This window comes from Cyprinus carpio, chromosome A9, assembly GCF_018340385.1.
Source record: "Cyprinus carpio isolate SPL01 chromosome A9, ASM1834038v1, whole genome shotgun sequence".
NCBI lineage: Eukaryota > Metazoa > Chordata > Actinopteri > Cypriniformes > Cyprinidae > Cyprinus > Cyprinus carpio.
Window position 1 is genome coordinate 28691343 of NC_056580.1, and position 20399 is coordinate 28711741.

Consider the following 20399-nt stretch of genomic DNA (forward strand, 5'->3'; position numbering starts at 1 on the left):
TGCTTCCTGTCATTCAAATACAATTCACTTGCAAATTAAAAGGTTCTTAAAGGGACAGTTCACCAAAAAAAAAAAGCATTATGTCATTCCTCACTCATTCCAAACCTGTATGACTTTCTTTCTTCGTTGGAACATAAAAGAAAATATTTTGAGAAATGCCTCATTCAATGAAAGTTAGTGGGGTCCAATGTTCTTTTGATGACAGTAAGTTCATTTTTTGGGGATCTGTCCCTTTAAACTGTGTGTTTCACACCATAGTCTCTGGAAGTGTGTCTATGCTGTCTGATGACAGGAGTTGCCATAATTGCCACTTCTCTGTCGGCCAATCTGGATGCTGACAGGAAGTGACCCGCGGCTGCATGGACACGGCAGGAAGTCTGTTGTCTGGTTTGGCGGGAGCCTCCTCTGATTGGTCAAATGCAGTCTGGTGTCTCGATGCGACTGGATGTAGGCATGCTTCACATTCAGCAGTGACCTACACACTAGACTCTCACGCACAATTCACAGTTTCCCTGTCCTCAGCGTAGACAACACATAAGAGAATTCACACGATTCGCGTTTATACAGGTGTCCATCCGAACCTGAAGGACAGAAACACATCTCATTCTTAAACTTAACACATTCGGGTCATTTTGACCTGGAAAATTTATATAAAAATGTCTAAATGAATGGAATGAAACTTTGCAAATGCTTTAAGACCCTCAAAATACACATCATTTTATTTATAATAGATTTTTAACTATTATTTTTTAAGAGATACAACCATTTACATGGTAAATGTTACATGTTCTGGTCATTTTGACCCCAGGGAAATATTGGGTGTCATTAGGTGCCAAAAATACTTTTGTAACATTATGTATGGAGTTAGATTAGTGTCAAAAACTTTTGTAAATATATTAAGCTTCACCTGTTAAAAAAAAAAAAAAAAAAAAAAAAAACCAACAACAACTACATATTTTTCAGTTTATGAAACTGAAACTGAGTTTTAAAAACTAAAAAAAATATATTTTCTTGAAACTACATAAGATCCCATGTCAGACCAACAGAATTGCCTCAAATGTTGTCCCAACTCTTGTCTGAACGAAGAAATTTCATATTACTGAAATGTTAAGACTTTGTGAGTTCCCAGCATGCAATGCATCGTGAATAAATTATGCAGTTACTGTTATAGATTTTTTTTTTTTTTTTTTTTTTTGCTGTTTGATGACTTTATTCAAAGGTTTTTTTAATGATTTCTCAGTATTGTTAGTCATTTGATGTGTTGTGATGTAAAGAGCTCATCATTTTAGCAAAGTATAACTATATCTCATATTTCTTTGCTTTGTCCTTTGTCCTAAAAGACTATATAGTACATATGAATATCATATATAAAAAAAAAATTAACTTAAGTTAATAGAGGTAGTTAATTAATTGAATTTAGTTCATTAATTTTTAAGTTAATTTACTGAACAAGAGATTTTTTTGTCTTAATGAATATATTTGCATTTAGTGAACAAACAAATTCAGTTGGACAAAACACATTAGTAGTATTACATTAGTTAATTAGTTTAACTTAGTAAAATTACTAAAACAATAACTGAGACAACTTAATTTAAGTTGTCTTGAAATTGTACGCTTTCTCAATTTATTTTTTGCAGTGCTGAATTTTGCTGGTAAACATGAAAATGTGCATCTATTGACGAACCACTGCAGCATGCAAAACTGTATCATTTAATAACAAAAAAAAGTTTATGCAATTAAAATGAATTAATTTAGTCTGAGTAATATTTTTGTTGTTTTGTTAGAAATAAATATGTACGTTTCATAAATGTGCACTGATTTTGAGCGATCAAGAGTTATAAAGTCAAAGGAATATCATTTATTTCCATTCATTCCAATTGGGTTAGTGAGAGTTATCTTGCTATATTAATAAAGAATAAAAATCTTCTTAAGTACCATTTTATTCTCATTTTCTTATATTCTGTATTCCCCCCCCCCCAAAATACTTTGTAAGAATCTTATCTGCTTTCCTAACACTGTTCTTTAGACAACATTTAGGAAGAATTCAAATTCTTGAAAATAATATTCTTAAAAGTCATCGTAATTAACTTTTTAGACAAACATTTAGGGCTGCAAAATTTCAAAATTTCATTTTTTTTTTTTTTTTTTTTTGACGAAAGTAAACTAAAATCTTTTAATTGACACCACAATATATAAATTTAAAATAATAAATTTCAATCAGTAAGGATACAGTCACAATTTGACCATTTAAATACTGTAATAAATATTAATATCAAAGCATATCTTGGTAGCACTTTACAATAAGGTTCATTAATTAACATTAGTTAACTACTTTAGTTCATGTTAATTTCAACATTTATTAATGCTTTATTAAAATCAACAGTTGTGCTTGTTAACATTAGTTAATGCCTCGTGAATTAACATGAACTAACAGTGAACCACCGTATTTTGAATAAAATAATTGTAATAAAATTAACAAACATTGTAATAAAATTACAGTTAATGCATTAAACATACAATAACAAATGGGACATGAATTAAAATTAAACAAATATACCAAAAATATAATAAAACAAATTTAAAATATAATATAACAAGAATCAAAACCACTATGCACGCACAGACGTTTTTTTTTATATTTATTTTTTGACAGGAATAGTGAAAATCGGCGTTCTTTATGAATGCTGTATATGCATCTGCATTCGTTGACATGGATCTCAGTGCTGATGTTCGCACAGACAGCATCAGATATTCCTCTGACTGACGTGTGTTTTATCCCGTGTTTGTACCTGTGAGGAGTTTGTCATGAAGTCCTGACAGAAGAGCCTGTCGTGTTCGCCAGATACGAGCCTCATCACATATGGTTTCCCCTGAGGAGACGAGAAAATGCATTACTGACACGAACAACGAAGCAATCAGATTTTCTGCTGTGATAAGTTCAGTAAACAAAAAACAAAAAAAAAATTATATATATATATGTATGTATGTATGTATGTATAGTAGAACCATACGATTTACTTTAATGATGAAAGGGAGACCTTTGACTATCTTTGCATACTTAGTTTTTTATACTCTTTATTTATTTTATTTTATTTTTTAAATTGGAATTGTATATAATGTGATAATCCAGAATTGCAATAAAATATTCCCATATGATTTACTGTAATACTGTGAAAATTAATAATATTGTATAATTATTTATAGTTATTTTTTTATTAAAGTCGTAATAATTTTGTTGTGTTTTTGACATTTTTTTTATGTTTATGTAGTTTTTTTTTATTTATTTTTATTTCAGTTTTAGCTATTTTAGTATTAGTTTAACTAAATTAATAAGAAAAATGTTTCCTTGTGATCTAACAGAAATAAAATAAGTTTAGTTTTTTTTTTAAATTTTATTTTAAATCAGTTAGCATTTTATTTCATTTTATTTTATTTTATTTATTTATTTATTTTTACTTAAACTTTATTTTAAGTAAAAAAAAAAAAAAAAAAAAAAAAAAAAAAAAAAAAAATAAAATTATAATAATTATATATATGGACTATCATATTATATTCAATATATAATCTATATATATCTATATATATATTATATAGATATATATAATATACTATATATCTATCAAATTTTTTTAATGCTTTTAGTTTTGGTTAACTATAATACCCTTGACCCACCCTAAGAAATAATTACTCTTTACTAAAGTCTTTATAAATTATTGTAAGTTAAAAATTACAATAAATTATTTAAACTATAAATCTTTATATATATATTATCTTTATAAAGTCTTTTTTAACATTTCCTCCGTTACCGTCCAAGAATAAAAGGTTGACTTTTTGTAATGCCCCAGTGTCTTAGGTATGTTGTCACAAAATAATGTTCAAACAATAAAAATGGAAAATTAACACAATAAAAAACATGAAACTAATAAAACGTGTAACTAAATTGTGAAACATTGTCTTGGCAACTAGCTGAAATTATAATAATGATAATTTAAAGTTTTTTTTATATTTTATTTTGTCTCAGTTAAAATGTATTTCATTGCAAGTGATGAAGGTTTTTCTCTGGTTTTAATTTGAATGAACTATAATAACCCTGAAGTCTCTTGATTAGTGAATAAACCCACCGGCGCCGGCTCGTGAGGGGGAGAGGCAGAAGTTCACAGTGTTGTTCCTCTCGAGAGCATGCTGGAGGTTCGTGGGACTCTGATCCTCGGGTCCTGATGGATGAAACCAGTCGGAGAGCAGCGGAGAGTTGTTATCGTACGGAGAATTTTCTCCACTGGAGCTCTTCACGTCTCTGCAGGAGCACAGAGGACACAGCGGGACAAGACTCAGCACATCATGAACAAAACTCACTGTGCAAGCCACTGTTATTCCTTTACTTGGAATCATTTGAAGAGTTCATTTGCAAAAACAGAAAACTCAATTTTTAACAATTTTCCAAAACCATGTTTTTTCATTCCAATTAATCTCAGTTAAACTGCAGTTGGGTTATTTTGATTAGGTGAAAAAAATAACTAAAAAATACAGCTAACTAATACAATGAAATACAATAAAAACATGATAACATAATAAAAAATAAGATTTTTGACAATTTAAAAAAAACTGAGTTAACTGTTTTTGTAAATAAACTCTTAATTTATAATATAATAACAAAAATAATAAAATGGGTCCATAAGATTTACTGTAGTGCTGCAAAAATTAATATTAAATAATTCAAATGAGTATAATTCATATATTCATTCACATATAATATAATATAATATAATATAATATAATATAATATAATATAATATAATATAATATAATATATATAATATAATATAATATAATATAATATAATGCTAACAACTGTACTGCATACAATTCAAGTAAAACCAATAATGTTTTAAAAACAACATTTTTTTATTTATATATATATATATATATATATATATATATATATATATATATATATATATATATATATATATTTACATTTTTATATTATTTAAAATTCCAAGTAAATAATAAACATAAAAAATAAATAAAATAGGCCCAAATTATTTACTGTAATTCTGTAAAATTAATACTTATTTAATTATAATCTAATCTAATCTAATCTAATCTAATCTAATCTAATCTAATCTAATCTAATATAATATAATATAATATAATATAATAATGTTAACAATTGTAGTGCATACAATTCCAAGTAAAACAATGTTTTAAAACAACAGTATTTTTTATTTATTTATTTATTTTTAAATTTTATTTTTCTTTATATTTTACTTGGAATTGTATATAATATAAACATAAAAAATGAAAATAGGCCCTAATTATTTACTGTAATGCTGTGAAAATTAATAAAATTCATACATTCATAATATAATATAATGGGTTTTTTTGTGTTTTTTTGAGTGTTTTATAATCTTTATTTGTTATATTTTACTTGGAATTGTATACAATATAATATTAAAAATATAATTCAAATTGGCCCATTTAATTTACTGTAATGCTGTGAAAATTAATACTGATGTTTTTATCTGTCATGAGGCAGATGGTGGTGTTCAGAAGAGACACAAACTCACTTACTCACACTGTGGTGTTTTCCTCCTCAGCAGATAATCCACCACGTCACTGTCCGTGTCCAACAAACTCAGCAGAAGCTCGTTCTGCAGCTCCGCTGAGATCTGCCGGGACAAATCAGATCAACACGTTCCTCAGGAGTCTTACCAAACACAGCTGGGTCCAATCAAAGCACTGACATACAGGTTTAGTGCCAAAGAACAATCACAAGTGCTTTAGCTTCGGTGGCTATCAAACTCTTTACAAGGAATACCATCGTTTTATATTTATAACACATTAAGAGATGCAATCCAATGCACAGCCGGCTCAAAATCACTTACAAGTGACTTTAACAAGCTTCATCATTAGAGATGTAGATGTAAATATACTGTAACATCTTCCACAATGGAAAGAAAAACATTTCCTGAAATTAAGCTCATTCTGGACAGTATTGTTAAGTAAAGGTAAAACAATTAAAACATTTTTTTTACAAATAAAATATAAATATTAGATTTAAAAAATATATTTTTAAAAAACTGTTGCCTTGGCAACTAACAGAAAATAAGTTTAAGCGGAACTATTAAAATTACTAAAAATAACTAAAAATTTTATTAAAATAAAATAAAATAAATAATAAAAATATTTAATAAATATTTAATAAAAAAAACTAAAATATAACAAAATTGTTAAAAATTTAAACTAAAATATAAATATAAAACCTAATTCTAAATATTAATAAATGCTATAACAGTATATAAATAATCCTAAAATTACGGTGGTGACAGAAAACCTAAGTCTGCCTGGTTTCTTCAGAATTTATGGTTACTTTCAACAGAGAACAATGCTTTAGCACAAATAAGAGTGTAGTTACAGCATCTGCCAGCAGGGGAAACTAGAGCAAACTAACCAGACTAACCCTGACCTTCCACATGTGAAGATGATACTGAAATCTTAAAGACAGAACTGCAAAACATGTTTGACTTTTCAGGTTGGAGAGAGAATGTGAAAAATCAGATATAAATGTAAAAATATAAATATTAATTAAATATTATGTTAAATATATAACTACAATAATAAAAATAAATCAAGACTTCATTATGATTAGTAACATTTGGACCATAGGGAAAATAAATGTGTATTGAAATAAATAATACAATTTATTATTATTATTATTATTTACAAATCAGTAATATTAGGACCACAGGTAAAATAAATATGTCCTAAAAATATTATCATCATTAATTAGTTTTATTATTTATAAATCAGTAACATTGATACCATAGGGAAAATAAAGAATAATAATAACATAATAATAATAATAATAATAATAATAATAATAATAATATATACAATATTAACTCTTTGAAGGATATAATCTGTCTAAAACCATGTATGTTTCTATTCAAAAAATTATTAAATTCTCAGGGTCAAAGAGAGTGTGTGAAAAATTTTATATTTAAAAACATAAATATGTAATTATTTATTGAAACATCATATTAAATATATAAATAAACCGGTAAGATTATATTATTGGGAAGTCGTGGCCTAATGGTTAGAGAGTCGGACTCCCAATCGAAGGGTTGTGAGTTCGAGTCTCGGGCCGGCAGGAATTGTGGGTGGGGGGAGTGCATGTACAGTTCTTTCTCCACCTTCAATACCATGACTGAGGTGCCCTTGAGCAAGGCATCGAACCCCCCACTGCTCCCCTGGGCGCCGCAGCATAAAATTGGCTGCCCCACTGCTCCGGGTGTGTGTTCACAGTGTGTGTGTGTGTGTTCACTGCTCTGTGTGTGTGCACTTCGGATGGAGAGTATGGGTCACCATACTTGGCTGAATGTCACGTCACTTTCACCTTAATATCACCACTTTAACATTCACTTAATTATTAACAATAAAAATTATACAACAAAAAAAAAAAAAATAAATAACATAATGAAAATAGGTAAATAAATAAAATAAATAAATAAGTTAATTTAATAATAATACAAATAATAATAATATAATAATAAGTACTACATAATACTCATAAATAACATACAATGTTACTCCTTTAAAGGAAATTGTGATTAGTAAAAATGGGACCATAGTAAAAAAATAAAAAATGTTTCATGGTGCATGTTTCTATTCTGCCAGCACACTTGTCCTTCATTCAAATTACAATGATCCAAAACATCTCCGCAGTGCCAGAGCACTTTTCTGACAAACCAGATCAAACTCCTAACACAATAAACCAAACCCCAAGCACCATAAAATAAAACTGCCATAACACACGTGCATAGAAGTAGTGATTTATTTTTATTGTTGTATTTTCTTTGGCTGAACACATCAAGTCGGCGGAGGGCCTCGCTGTGCATTTTTCATGTGTTATGTAATGGGACGGTTCGTACCATGAACAGGGACTGGTGCGTGTCGATCATGTGCTGGACGACGCTGATGATGGCTGTGCTGTCCTCCATCCGCGCCGAACTCTCAACGCTGAACTCCTTCTCTGAGCTCTTCTGCTTGTGCAGGAGGTTCGGCCCAAATATGGTGGCCAGGTTCAGTGACGTCATCTTATTACCAATCACCTAAAGTAGAGCAGAAGCCCAAACAATGGCTAATTCAGGTAAAAACACAAACGAAGTCATCGTTTACTACCGTACGTGTGACAAACTGCACTAAGTGCACGAACTTGTAGATCCGCGATCATCACAAAAGCAATGCATGACATCCAAAACGTATAGCGTAGAGACTTTTGCTGTGCGTGATGTTTCATGGAAAACTTTATTACTGAGTTTACGGAATTTCTAGGAGGACTTCGCATCCTAATTCTGTAGCCCCGCCCACTGACTCACGCATGACACAGTAGGGAAATACCAAGCGGCAACCTCCCGCTCTCTCTCGTGAAACCAACACGGAAGTGACTAAAACTGCAATTCATCGACTGGCCGCTAGAGGCTGGCGGCAAAAGGGAGTCAATCCCATAGACTCCCCATGTTAAAATGCCCAACTTTACAGCAGAAAAAAACATGTTTACAGCCTGGTACAAAAAGTGTTTTTTGTCCTTCATGAAAACTGTGAGAGGGTGATTTTCCATAACTCATCCGGTTAAATTATATTAAGCCTTAAAGTTCTGCATAATTAAGGGCGTGGTCACTTGAGTGACAGGTGGATTGCCGCTGCTGTCACTACAGTTGAGCTCGGTGGGCGTGGTTTCAGCAACCAGCTCCGCCTCTTTGCCCATTTTCGATTATCTGGGAGTGACGCGCAAATATTAGGAGTGCATGGTTGAACTTTATTTTTAATGAAGTTTCAGATCACGCGAGTAAAACATTGAGCGTTTGTCTGCTTCACCATGGATTCTTTTGTAAACAAGACACAGCTGGACGCTGGATTTGCAGAGAGACTGAGGATAAAAAGCCATGCTGTGCGTCTACATTGGAACCGACAGGAATGGCACTGCACACTTATGTGAGTAGAAAATATTTGTACTATACTACAACTACACTATGAAGTCAGTTTGTAGTTAGTTTACTATGCAAAACTGTTATCCAATCATAGCAGTGGGCGTTTACTTCCAAGTCTTCAGTGCGGCACACCCATAAAAACCAGCGTTTCTCGAGCCGGCCTCAAAACCAGGGTAGAAAATAGCCTTTTACTTATTGATTTGGATTTTTTACTGCTAAAATGTATTTCTCTCAGAAGAAAGAAAGTCATACTAACTAATAACATTTTACTTCAGGCCAACCTCAAACCCCAGAGTTCTTTGAGCTCATTGGGATAAACAGCAATAAAAACACTTACTTTAATGAAAATGAAAAGATAAAGATAAAAAAAAAAAAAATCATCATCAGCAGTTGTGTTGGATTTCTACTGGACGCAGCTTTGGGAAACCGTGTGATTCTTATGAGCACTGAATGACTGATGTATGAGATCACTGCTTTATGTCATCTGATTCCTGCTGCAATAACAAGCTGTTATCCATCTGTGTGTCACTTCACTTTCCACCCATCCTCCAAAAAAATCATATCGGCTCATTGTTTTAGCCGTTAATCTTTGTTTTATTTATCTATCTATTTATCTTCTTGCATTCAGCTGTGCTGCTTTTTCCATTGTTTTTCTATGTAAACATGCACTAGATGGACGTATTTGACCTTTCCGTTCCTGTTTCACATCTTTTTCATCGTCTCACACACGAAACGCCAATTTAAAAACACAGTGCTCAATTTGCAAGTGATTCAACTTTCAACAAAATGGGTTTCTTAAAATGCACAAAAACGTGTTTTGTGTGAATAGCCCCTAACTATGTTTTTTTTCCTTAAAGTTTAATTGAGAGAAAACTCTTGAATTCACAGGACAAGAAAAAAATCATGAAACTAGCCTAAATTAAATTTATACAAATTCATACAAATGAAACAAATAAAACACATTCAAATTGCCTTAATAATATAAATCATCACAAAATAACAAAACAACCAAACAACTCACCACCATCCCACCATCAACCCTCCAATCCACCGCCTAATTCTCAAAGTAAGAAAGGAAGTGAAATTAAAAAGCACTGAAGGGTGTCGCTGTTGCAGGCGGGAAGCAGACAGACGAGTAACTGTATGACCGTGTGCTAACCAGATCTACACAAACACCATCAAAAAAAAAAATCACAGAAAAAATAAGAGGAAAAAAAAACATTGATTTATTGAATTAATAAAGGAATAGTTCATCCAAAAATGAAAGTGTGCTCACTCACAGGCCATCCAAGATGTAGATGAGTTTGTGTCTTCATCAGATTTGGTGAAATGTAGCATTGCATCACTTGCTCACCATTGCAGTGAATGGGTGCCATCAGAATGAGAGTCCAAACAGCTGATAAAATCATCACAATAATCCACAAGTAATCCACAGCACTCCAGTCCATAATCCATAATAATGCTTCCTCCAGTCAAAATCCAGCCACATATTTGTTTAGAGCCGTTTAAACAATGCTTGATCTGTGCAGATTTCTCTCCTGATTCAGACCAGAACACTTTTTCACTGGAGGAAGTGTTATTATGGATTATGGACTCATATTTTATACAGTTTGACATAAAAAATGTCTTAATGATTGCTTGATTTGTTTCTTGCAAACATGCAGCTTGTGTCTTCTCCAGATGTTAACTGATGGACTGGAGTGCTGTGGATTACTTGTGGATTATTGTGATGTTTTTATCAGCTGTTTGGACTCTCATTCTGACGGCACCCATTCACTTCAATGGTGAGCAAGTGACGCAATGCTACATTTCTCCAAATCTGATGAAGAAACAAACTCATCTATATCTTGGATGGCCTGAGGGTGAGTAAATGTAAATTTTTGGCTGAACTATTCCTTTAAGAATGTTTGTCTCAGCATTGTTTTTCTTACACGTGCAGCTGATAAATGCGGAGTAGAGTTCTCTGGTCAGCAGAGGATCAGGCATGTCTCTCAGAAACTCTTTGAGCAGCGCCGCCACATCATGAACACTGTGCCGCTGGTCCAGAACAACCTCAGCACCCTGATCGAACGCTTCACGCAGCTGAACACCACAACAAACACACCGTCAATACCATGAGAACCAACACTGATCCGTATAGGGTTCACATACTTTTTCCACCAATGAAGTCGCATAAACTTTCCAGTAATTTGTGATTATTAATGCATAAGGATTTTTAAAAATCATTTAAATTCACTCAGATTAATTGAAAATAACCCTCTTGGAAGGTTTGTGTACGCAACAGCGTTATCTAGAAAGTTTAGCAAAACTGGGTTTGCGAAGAAACTGCAGCATGCTGAAAAAGGCCAACAATTAATTAAATGTAAAAAAATAAATACAAAAATAAAAAATAAACTTAAATAAACAAATAATACAAAAATAAAAACAATACTTACTAAAAAAAATATATATATTTGTTTACCTTGATATCAAAATACAAAAAAATAAATAACAATAAATAAAAAATAATTCTGAGCAAAATTAAAAACAAACACAATTTTAAAATAAAAAAACTCAATAAAATATGCCATATTTAATCTGTATCTATTGTGTATGGTGACCATTAATTGTCATACCTTAACGGAAATATATTAACGAAAATAGAAACTTTTGTACAAGATCCATGCCAAACTGAGTTGAACTGAATTGAATTTTCAATTTAATTTCCATTTGTTCTTTTTTATTTTTATTATTTTATATATAAAATTCAAATTAACAAATTAAAGTTACATTTACCACCATTTATAAAAAGAGTGCATTGTAAAAATAATAATAATAATAATAATAAATAAATAATCAATTTATATATATATATATATATATATATATATATAATATATATATATATATATATATATATATATATATATGTATGTATATATATACACACACACACAGTACAGGTCAAAAGTTTGGAAACATTACTATTTTTAATGTTTTTGAAAGAAGTTTCTTCTGCTCATCAAGCCTGCATTTATTTGATCAAAAATACAGAAAAAAAATTTAATATTGTGAAATATTATTACAACTTAAAATAATTGTTTTTTATTATACTTTAAATTATCATTTATTTCTGTGATGCAAAGCTGGATTTTTAGGATCATTATCACATGATCCTTTAGAAATCATTCTAATATGATGATTCATTATCAAAGTTGGAAACAGTTCTGCTGCTTAATATTTTTTCAGAACATGTGATACTTTTTTAGGATACTTTGATGAATAAAAAAAAAGGAAGCTATGTTTTTAAAATATAAATATTTTGTAATAACAATATACACTACTGGTCAGTAATTTGGGGTCAGTAATTATTTTTTCTTTCTTTTTTTTTTTAATAAAATCAATACTTTTATTCAGCAAGGGTGTGTTAAATTGATAAAAAGTGATAGTAAAGAAAATATATTATTAGAATTTTTTTTTTTTTTTTTAATAAATGCAGTTCTTTTAAACCTTTTTCATCAAATATATTAGACAGCAGAACTGTTTCCAACACTCATAATAAATCAGAATATTAGAATGATTTCTAAATGATCATGTGATAGACTGGATGTTACATGTGACACTGAAGGCTGAAGTAATGATGCAGAAAATTCAGCTTTGCATCACAGGAAAAAAATATTTTTTTTAAAGTATATTCAAATAGAACCTATTATTTTAAGTTGTAATAATATATCACAATATTTAAATTTTTTTCTGTATTTTTGATCAAATAAATGCAGGCTTGATGAGCAGAAGAGACTTCTTTCCAAAAACATTAAAAATAGTAATGTTTCCAAACTTTTGACCTGTACTGTGTATATATATATATATATATATATATAGATATCATAAAACATTTGCTTCTCACCTGTCGAACTCTTTTCTTGGAGCTTCCGACCCACTATTTTTCTTTTTTAAATAAAAAATATATTGTCTCTAAAGCATAAAACATTTGCTTCTCACCTGCCGAACTCTTTTCTTGGAGCTTCCGACCCGGAAAATGCCCACCGTCTGCAGACCTTCACAGCAGCAAAGCAAATAACCGGCACTGTTACGTCAACGTCTGTGTGGAAACTGTCTTAAAACTGTGTTTAGACTACGCTCAAACTAGTCCAGCTGTTATTGTGAACTCTGAAGACCCCATGAAATGGAAACGGAAAAGTTTTTTTCCTGTGTTGATGCTCTCTATTGAAACAGGAAGTTGGGGCGGGGCTTATCAAACCATAAAGACGACCTCAAACTGACAGATGTGAATTTTGATTTGCGGGCCTCCTTCAAACACATTTCATTGCACCTCTGGATGTACAGGAGGAGGCACTGACCGTATTTCTGCAGGTGTTGGCAGCAGCTGTCCAGCACGCGCGGCACCTGTCTGTAGATGGGGTTCAGGCTGAGCTTGGCGTCGCTCGTCTTCTTCTTCTCGCTGTGTGACTCCACAGGCATCGAGAGCTGAAGAGCCTCCAGCAGACGCGAGTGACTGTCGTCCAGATCAGTGATGCAGTCCACAGACATGCCGCCCTGCAGCAGTAAAACACTGCGATCATCAACACTGACAGTGCCTCATAATCATAATCAAATCATAATAAAACATCCAACATTTGCTCATGCTTTCTGTAACAGTTTCAACACAGTTTGGTTCATAATGACAATTTGTAGAAATTCAGATTTCTAATTAATGAATTATTGATTCTTTAATTTAAGGTTTAATGATAAATTGCACCATTTTTTGGATCTCAAACAGCATTAAACAACAGTTTACACAGGTAAAGTAACTAAAAGTGTGTATAATAACCTTTTATAGCCATTCATGTCTCATGTGTTATTTTAGTATCATATATATACCATGATAGTTTTTGTTAATATTTAAAATTTCATTTTATTTTCACATTTTCTGTATTTACTTTTATTTTTATTTTTTTTTACTTTTTTTAAATAATTAATGAAATAATTATTAAATATTTTAGTTATTTTAGTAATTGAACTGTAAACAAAAAAGAGAAAAGTTGACAAAAGCTGAAATATATTCATATTATTAATAATTTATTTATTTCTTTATTTTTCAGTTAACCTTTATTTTATTTCAAGTAACAAAATGTTTTTATGGTTTTAATTTTAGTTAACTTTAATAACCCTGACATGTAGCATTTTAAGCATAATAGTTATTAGAAATATTAAAACATTACAAAAGACACCAAAAAAAGATGAAAATAATTGTGCAATGATTTAGATCACAAAATATATTTGCGTAAACATAGCAGAATGAATAAGTAAATCGATAAATGAATAATAATAATAATAATAACATTTATTATTGTGTCTTTTTTTAATGATTATTATTAATTATTATTAATTTACTGTCAAAATATTTTAATGATATTATTATTTATTATTAATTTTGTATTGTGCCCAAAAAAAAAACGTTTTAATGATTATTATTAATAATTACAAATTTGTTAGTGCCAAAAAATGATTTAATGATTTATTATTGATTATGAATTAATTTTTTGTCAAAAAATGTTTTAATGATTATTATTAATGGTTATTAATTTATTCTTTTGTCAATTTTTTGTTTATGATTATTATTAATGATTATTAATGTATTATTGTGTCAAATACCTTTTTTGTTGTTGTTGTTCAACAAAAACAAAAAATAAAAATCACTCATATAACAAATCATTAATTAAAAAAAAAAAAAAGGTAACACTTTTCAATTCCATTGGTTCCATTCGTCAACATGAACTAACAATGCAAAACACTTCTAGAGCATTTATTAATATTAGTTAATGATTATTTCAACATTTACTGTGTAAATATTATTTGACACTCTTGAGCTAACATGAACTAATGATGAATAGTTGTAATTATATACTATATGTATACTGTAACAAATGCATGGCTCATTGTTAGTTAATGTTAGTCATGCATTACTAAAGTTAACGAATGGGACCTTAATGTTACTGTAAGTGTTACCCAAAATAACAGTCTGCTGGACAGGAATCGATACTCTACCCTTCTGCGTGAGCGCAGCGGCGTCTCGGGTGTGTCGGGTGTCGTGGCCTCGTTGGGCGTCTCGGAGGACGAGCTGAGGGACGAGTTACTGCTGGAAAGCTCCTTGTTGGTGGATCTGCGGCTCAGGTGCAGGAGGGAAGAGACTCGATCCGCTGGACTCCGCTGCTCCTCCTGCTCCTCCTGCAGCTGCTTGTGACGCCGGTCGTTAAAAATCACCTGCGAGAGCGGCACGCTGAACGCCTGCGGATCCGACTCTGAGCAACACACAGAGAGAAAGATTCACTTCTGCTTCTCTAATCCAGGATTCACAAACTAAAACATTTACATGAAGTCAACCTGGGGTTTCTAAGTTCATATTGAAATATTTATACAACACAAAAAAATAAGGGCAAGGTAAATAAATAATAATAAAAACATTTTATTTTGGCTTTATTTCAAAATAAAATAAAATAATAAAATAAAACCTAAAATAAAATAATTGTTTTATTTGATTTTACCTTTTTATTTTATGTTGTTAAATTATTAAAACATTAACTTAAAAATCCCATTTTTACTTTAAGTAAAAATAAAAATTCCTTGAAGTATGCCTGAGATTTTAAACTAAAAATGTTGGTTACATGACATGCAGGTAAAAGTCCACGGTTTATTGACATAAGACAATCAAAATAAAAAATCCAAAAAAAATTCTATATTTATATTTTTTTATATTACAATAAAAATATTAATTAAAATAAATTAAAAATTTTAATAATGAAATAACTTAACTTTTTCTTTTTTCTCACTTGTCACTCTTTAAATTTTAAAAATTTTTAGTATAATTAAAATACCAATATTGTTTTTATTAATATTTTGAATCCATTTAATTAATAAAATTAAGTTTTAATTTTAATTTTAGTTAGTTTTAGTAATTTTGTTGTGTGTTTTATATATATATAATGTATATATGTGTGTGTGTGTATATTTTCAGGTTTTATATATATATATATATATACATACATAAAATAAAACAAAAAAAAAATATACACACACACACACACACACACACATTTTAAAAAGATTTAGTTCTGGTTCTTAAATCAAGTAATTTCCAAATGTTTTGTCAACCAGATGCCTTTTATCTAAAATATTTACATAAATTCCACCTGGGATTTTAAGTAATTATTTAAATAATTTAACAAATAAAATAAAATAAAATAAAATAAAATAAAATAAAAAAAATAAAAAATTAAAAAAATAAAATAATAGCATGATGTATATATACAAAATACAAACCTGCCAAATTTATTAGGCTATATCACACAGACACTCCTGCTTATCTCATATGTCTTGATATATATAATAAAACTTGGCATAAACAAACATCTTTGCATTGTGACATTCCACACTGAACATCTCACTCCTTCAAACACAGAAGTCGCAGTTTAACATAAACGTGAAATGAATCCGTCGAGGTCTGATCTGTAACACAAATAACCGGAGCGTCTCAGATTGTTGTTGTTATTTCTCCGCGTCCGTCGGAGCGCAGCGGGAGCGTCTGCATTCCGGCACACATTACTGCGCAGCTGTTCAGGCGGATCACTGCTGTCACGCTGCATTCTGGGTCAGAGCACTATATTTGTGACCCTGGACCACAAAACCAGTCATGAGGGGCCGTTTTTTGAAAATGAGATTTATGCATCGTCTGAAAGCTGAATAAATAAGCTTTCCATTGATGTATGGTTTGTTAGGATAACAATATATTCAATATAATTACATTATAATTTATAATATTATAATAATATATTTTGAAAAGTCTGTGCAGTACTACTTCAAGCTCAAAAGAAAAAAAAAAAAAAAACAAATAAAACATACAGTTTTCAACCATAGACAACATGTTAGAATATAAAAAAATCTCAGTAAACATTGTCATAATTTATCAACAGTATCATATGCAATCGCTTTGCATAAATATGCGGAACTCATTGATTTTGACTGTCAAAGTCGCTCGCATTTATTTACATCAGCGCCTTTTGGATTTTATTATTAACATTAGATCATATTCTGATTCCTGTTTTTAGCCTCAATTTTAAAACCTCTTGAAAAGATTTTTTTTTTTTTTTAATCCTTTTAAGATATGAAATAGTTTTACAGCCTTAAAGCATTAATTCTTCATCTCATTAAGCTAAAAATGTACAATTCGTCAGACAAAAGCAGACACATCTACTGTAATCAAAGAAATCAGATATGACCTTTATATCTAGCGATCAGCTTGCAACCTCTAGATGTTCATGACGGTTTAGACACATGTCTAAAAACCAAATGCACACCTTTGTCTCGCTTTTCTTTCGATAAAGAATCCAGCTTCCTCCGGAGTGACTTTTTCCGCTTCTGGCCATCTGGAAAAGACACGACGCATTCAAAACATCAGAAACAGAACGGAAAATAACTACAACAACAGCTTTAAGGCAATCAAACAAGTGACACTTCAGGATGTCTCTGAGCTTTTGAAACGTGAGCGTGTGCGTGTACCTTTGGGGATGGTGATCTGGCATCCCAGATCGAAGTCTTTCATCAGTCTGACCAGAGCGACCTCCTGCAGCCGGACTCTCTCCAGCTCCGACAGACTCTGAATGGAAACCGACTGCATGTGGAAATTATGACCGGCTGTTTTTTTACAGGTGAAATCTCCCTATGAAAGACACATAGAGAGAGATACTCTTTAATAAAGCAGCAGCGTCAACAAAACATTACAATATCAAAACATTACAATATAAATACATATACACTGCTGGTCAAAAGTTTGGAACAATGAAAGTTTTTAATGTTGAAAAAGAAATAAATAAGTCTTTTCTACTCACTAAGGCTGCATTTAATTGATCAAAAATACAATAATAAATGTGAAATATTATTAGAATTTAAAACAGCTGTTTCATATATGCATATATAGTAAACTGTAATTTATTTCTGTGATCAAAGCTGAATTTTCAGCATCATTACTCCAGTCTTCAGTGTCACATGATCTTCAGAAATCATTACGCTGACTTGCTGATCTATTATTATTATTTTTAGTTATTATTGGTAATCAGTTGTTAATAACGGTACTTAATGTTTTTGTTAAACTGTTCTAGTACAAAAGAACAGCGTTTATTTGAAATAAAAATCTTTTGCAACATTATAAATGCATTTTCTGTCACTTTTCTGTCATTTAATGCATCAATGCTGGATAAAAGTATTACTTTTCTTCTTTTTTTAAAAATCATACTTTCCCCAAACGTTCGAATGATGATGTATCACGGTTTTTACAAAGAAATATCAGCAGCACAACTGTGTTCAACACTGATAATAATCAGAAATGTTTCTTGAGCAGCAAATCATCATATTAGAATGATTTCTGAAGATCATGTGACACTGAAGACTGGAGCTACGAAACATGAAAATACAGCTGCGCCGCACAGAAATAAATACAATTTAACGGATATACACATAGAAAACAGCTGATTTAAAAAAATAATAATTATTTAACAAAATATACTCTATCAACAACAAAATAAAAAAATCATAATTAATCAAAATAATATGAGATTCAACAACATAAAAAAAAATTGTCTCTAATTGTTCCATGTATAAGTATTTTGAGAATGGTGCATCTCATTTCATGATATTATTTCTTAAAAACTAAACTGAAATCAGACCTAAACTGAACCTCAGAGCTCAGCTCAGCTTTCTCAGTGGGCTGCTGTAGTCCTGCTCTTATACTGTGATGTTTGGACAGATACAGTAAATACACACACAGTGTCTCTACACTCTCTCAGAATAAGCCCAGGTCTCTGTGAACATGCAGTGACAAGCACTGGAGAATTCCTGGCATCTACACAGACGTTCGCTGATCATCCTGATCTTCTCGGACTTGAGAAATCGAACCCAGACTCTGGCAGGTGTTTTGTTGGTTTTCCTTTTACTTCTCTTTCCCTTGTAGGACTTTCTGGGAATGAAAGTGAAAGTGAACAAAACAAACAGACAAACATCTAAACACATACACACAAACTCATAACAGGTGCTCTGCATTTAACCCATCCAAAGTGGATGGGTTGAACACACACACCGTGAACACACACCCGGAGCAGTGGGCAGCCATTTATATTGCGGCGCAAGGGGAGCAGTTGGGGGTTCAGTGCCTTGTTCAGGGGCACTTCATTCGTGGTGTTGCCGGCTCGAGACTCGAGCCCACAACCTTAGGGTTAGGAGTCAAACTCTCTAACCACTAGGCCACGACTTCCTCAATTTCCCCATGATCACTGATCAAGTAAATTTAGCCAGGAGTCTCAGACCGAGATAGACCAGATGACACGTTTTTTCACAAATAATGAGTAATTATAAAAATAAAAAATAATTTAAAAAAAAAAAAAATTATTATATACTTAATATACTTATTAAATAATTATTTAAATGAATAATTTAAAATAACCATTTTTAATACTAACATTTATCATACTAGCGTGCATGTATTTGTGTGTGTGTGTATATAGATAGATAGATAGATAGATAGATAGATAGATAGATAGATAGATAGATAGATAGACTAAAACTAAAACAAGCATTATTATGCATTTACAGCTTACAAGAGAGGAACAATTTGGAAAAGGAAAAAAAAACCTAAATGTTCTTTGTTTTGATTTTTTAAATATAGTTTTTAATGTTTTAGTACTTGCATTAAACATTTTAATTCAATCATAGTTATAATAACAGTTTAAAATAATGTTTTTAAATTAATAAAAAAAAATAAACAAATGTAAATGAACTTCTATGAGTATTCAGAAATGTCCTTTTCTTTTGAGTTCACAAAACTGACAGAACTTAAGTGATCTGTATTGATTTGTTTAGTTTCTTTTAATTTAGACAAATTTAAATTTAACTTGAAACTGGGCTGGGGATTTCTGTTTCCTAGCATGCTTTTCCATGGCACTCGAAAGGCTTCCGGAACACACTCAAATTTAGAAAATCACACACACTTTTTTTTTTAATCTGTATGGTCCAGCCCTAATGAGCGGTTAGGAAGGAAACAGACTGCGCCAGCAGATACTCACGACCTCTGATTAACCAGCCTGCAAATTTGCCTTGACCAGATTATACTTTCTTTGATCCTTGCTGAAGTGGAAACTGTCATATGAGTCCAGCCCCAAAGAGGCTTACAGTTCAACAACAATGAGAAACACTGAACCATTTCGAAGGCTTTTACAACAATTACAGGCTTTTACAACAATTACAGGTATACATTCATGGATGATCTATTCCTTTGTAAACATTAGTTATTCATGCTGCTATTTTCTTCCTGAAACACATTTCTTTTGAAAAAGGTCTTTTCAATGCACAAGTTCATTATGATCATGCTCCAAAAATCGAAAA

The 20399-nt window shown here is 31.0% G+C and overlaps 1 protein-coding gene across 1 annotated transcript in view; it reads right to left on the reverse strand.

Annotated features, from left to right (window-relative positions):
- Positions 1-220: 220 nt before the first annotated feature.
- Positions 221-20399, reverse strand: part of LOC109096121 (rho GTPase-activating protein 6-like) — a 31083-nt gene continuing 10904 nt past the window's right edge. The window contains exons 2-13 of the mRNA XM_042764465.1: positions 17526-17685; positions 17324-17392; positions 15018-15271; positions 13331-13526; positions 12972-13027; positions 10851-11072; positions 7932-8111; positions 5572-5669; positions 4122-4294; positions 2790-2870; positions 535-581; positions 221-475 (exon numbers count right to left, since the gene is read on the reverse strand). Coding sequence (XP_042620399.1) covers positions 248-475; positions 535-581; positions 2790-2870; positions 4122-4294; positions 5572-5669; positions 7932-8111; positions 10851-11072; positions 12972-13027; positions 13331-13526; positions 15018-15271; positions 17324-17392; positions 17526-17685 — 1764 coding nt within the window. The 3' untranslated portion in view covers positions 221-247. The remainder of the gene's footprint in view (positions 476-534; positions 582-2789; positions 2871-4121; positions 4295-5571; positions 5670-7931; positions 8112-10850; positions 11073-12971; positions 13028-13330; positions 13527-15017; positions 15272-17323; positions 17393-17525; positions 17686-20399) is intronic.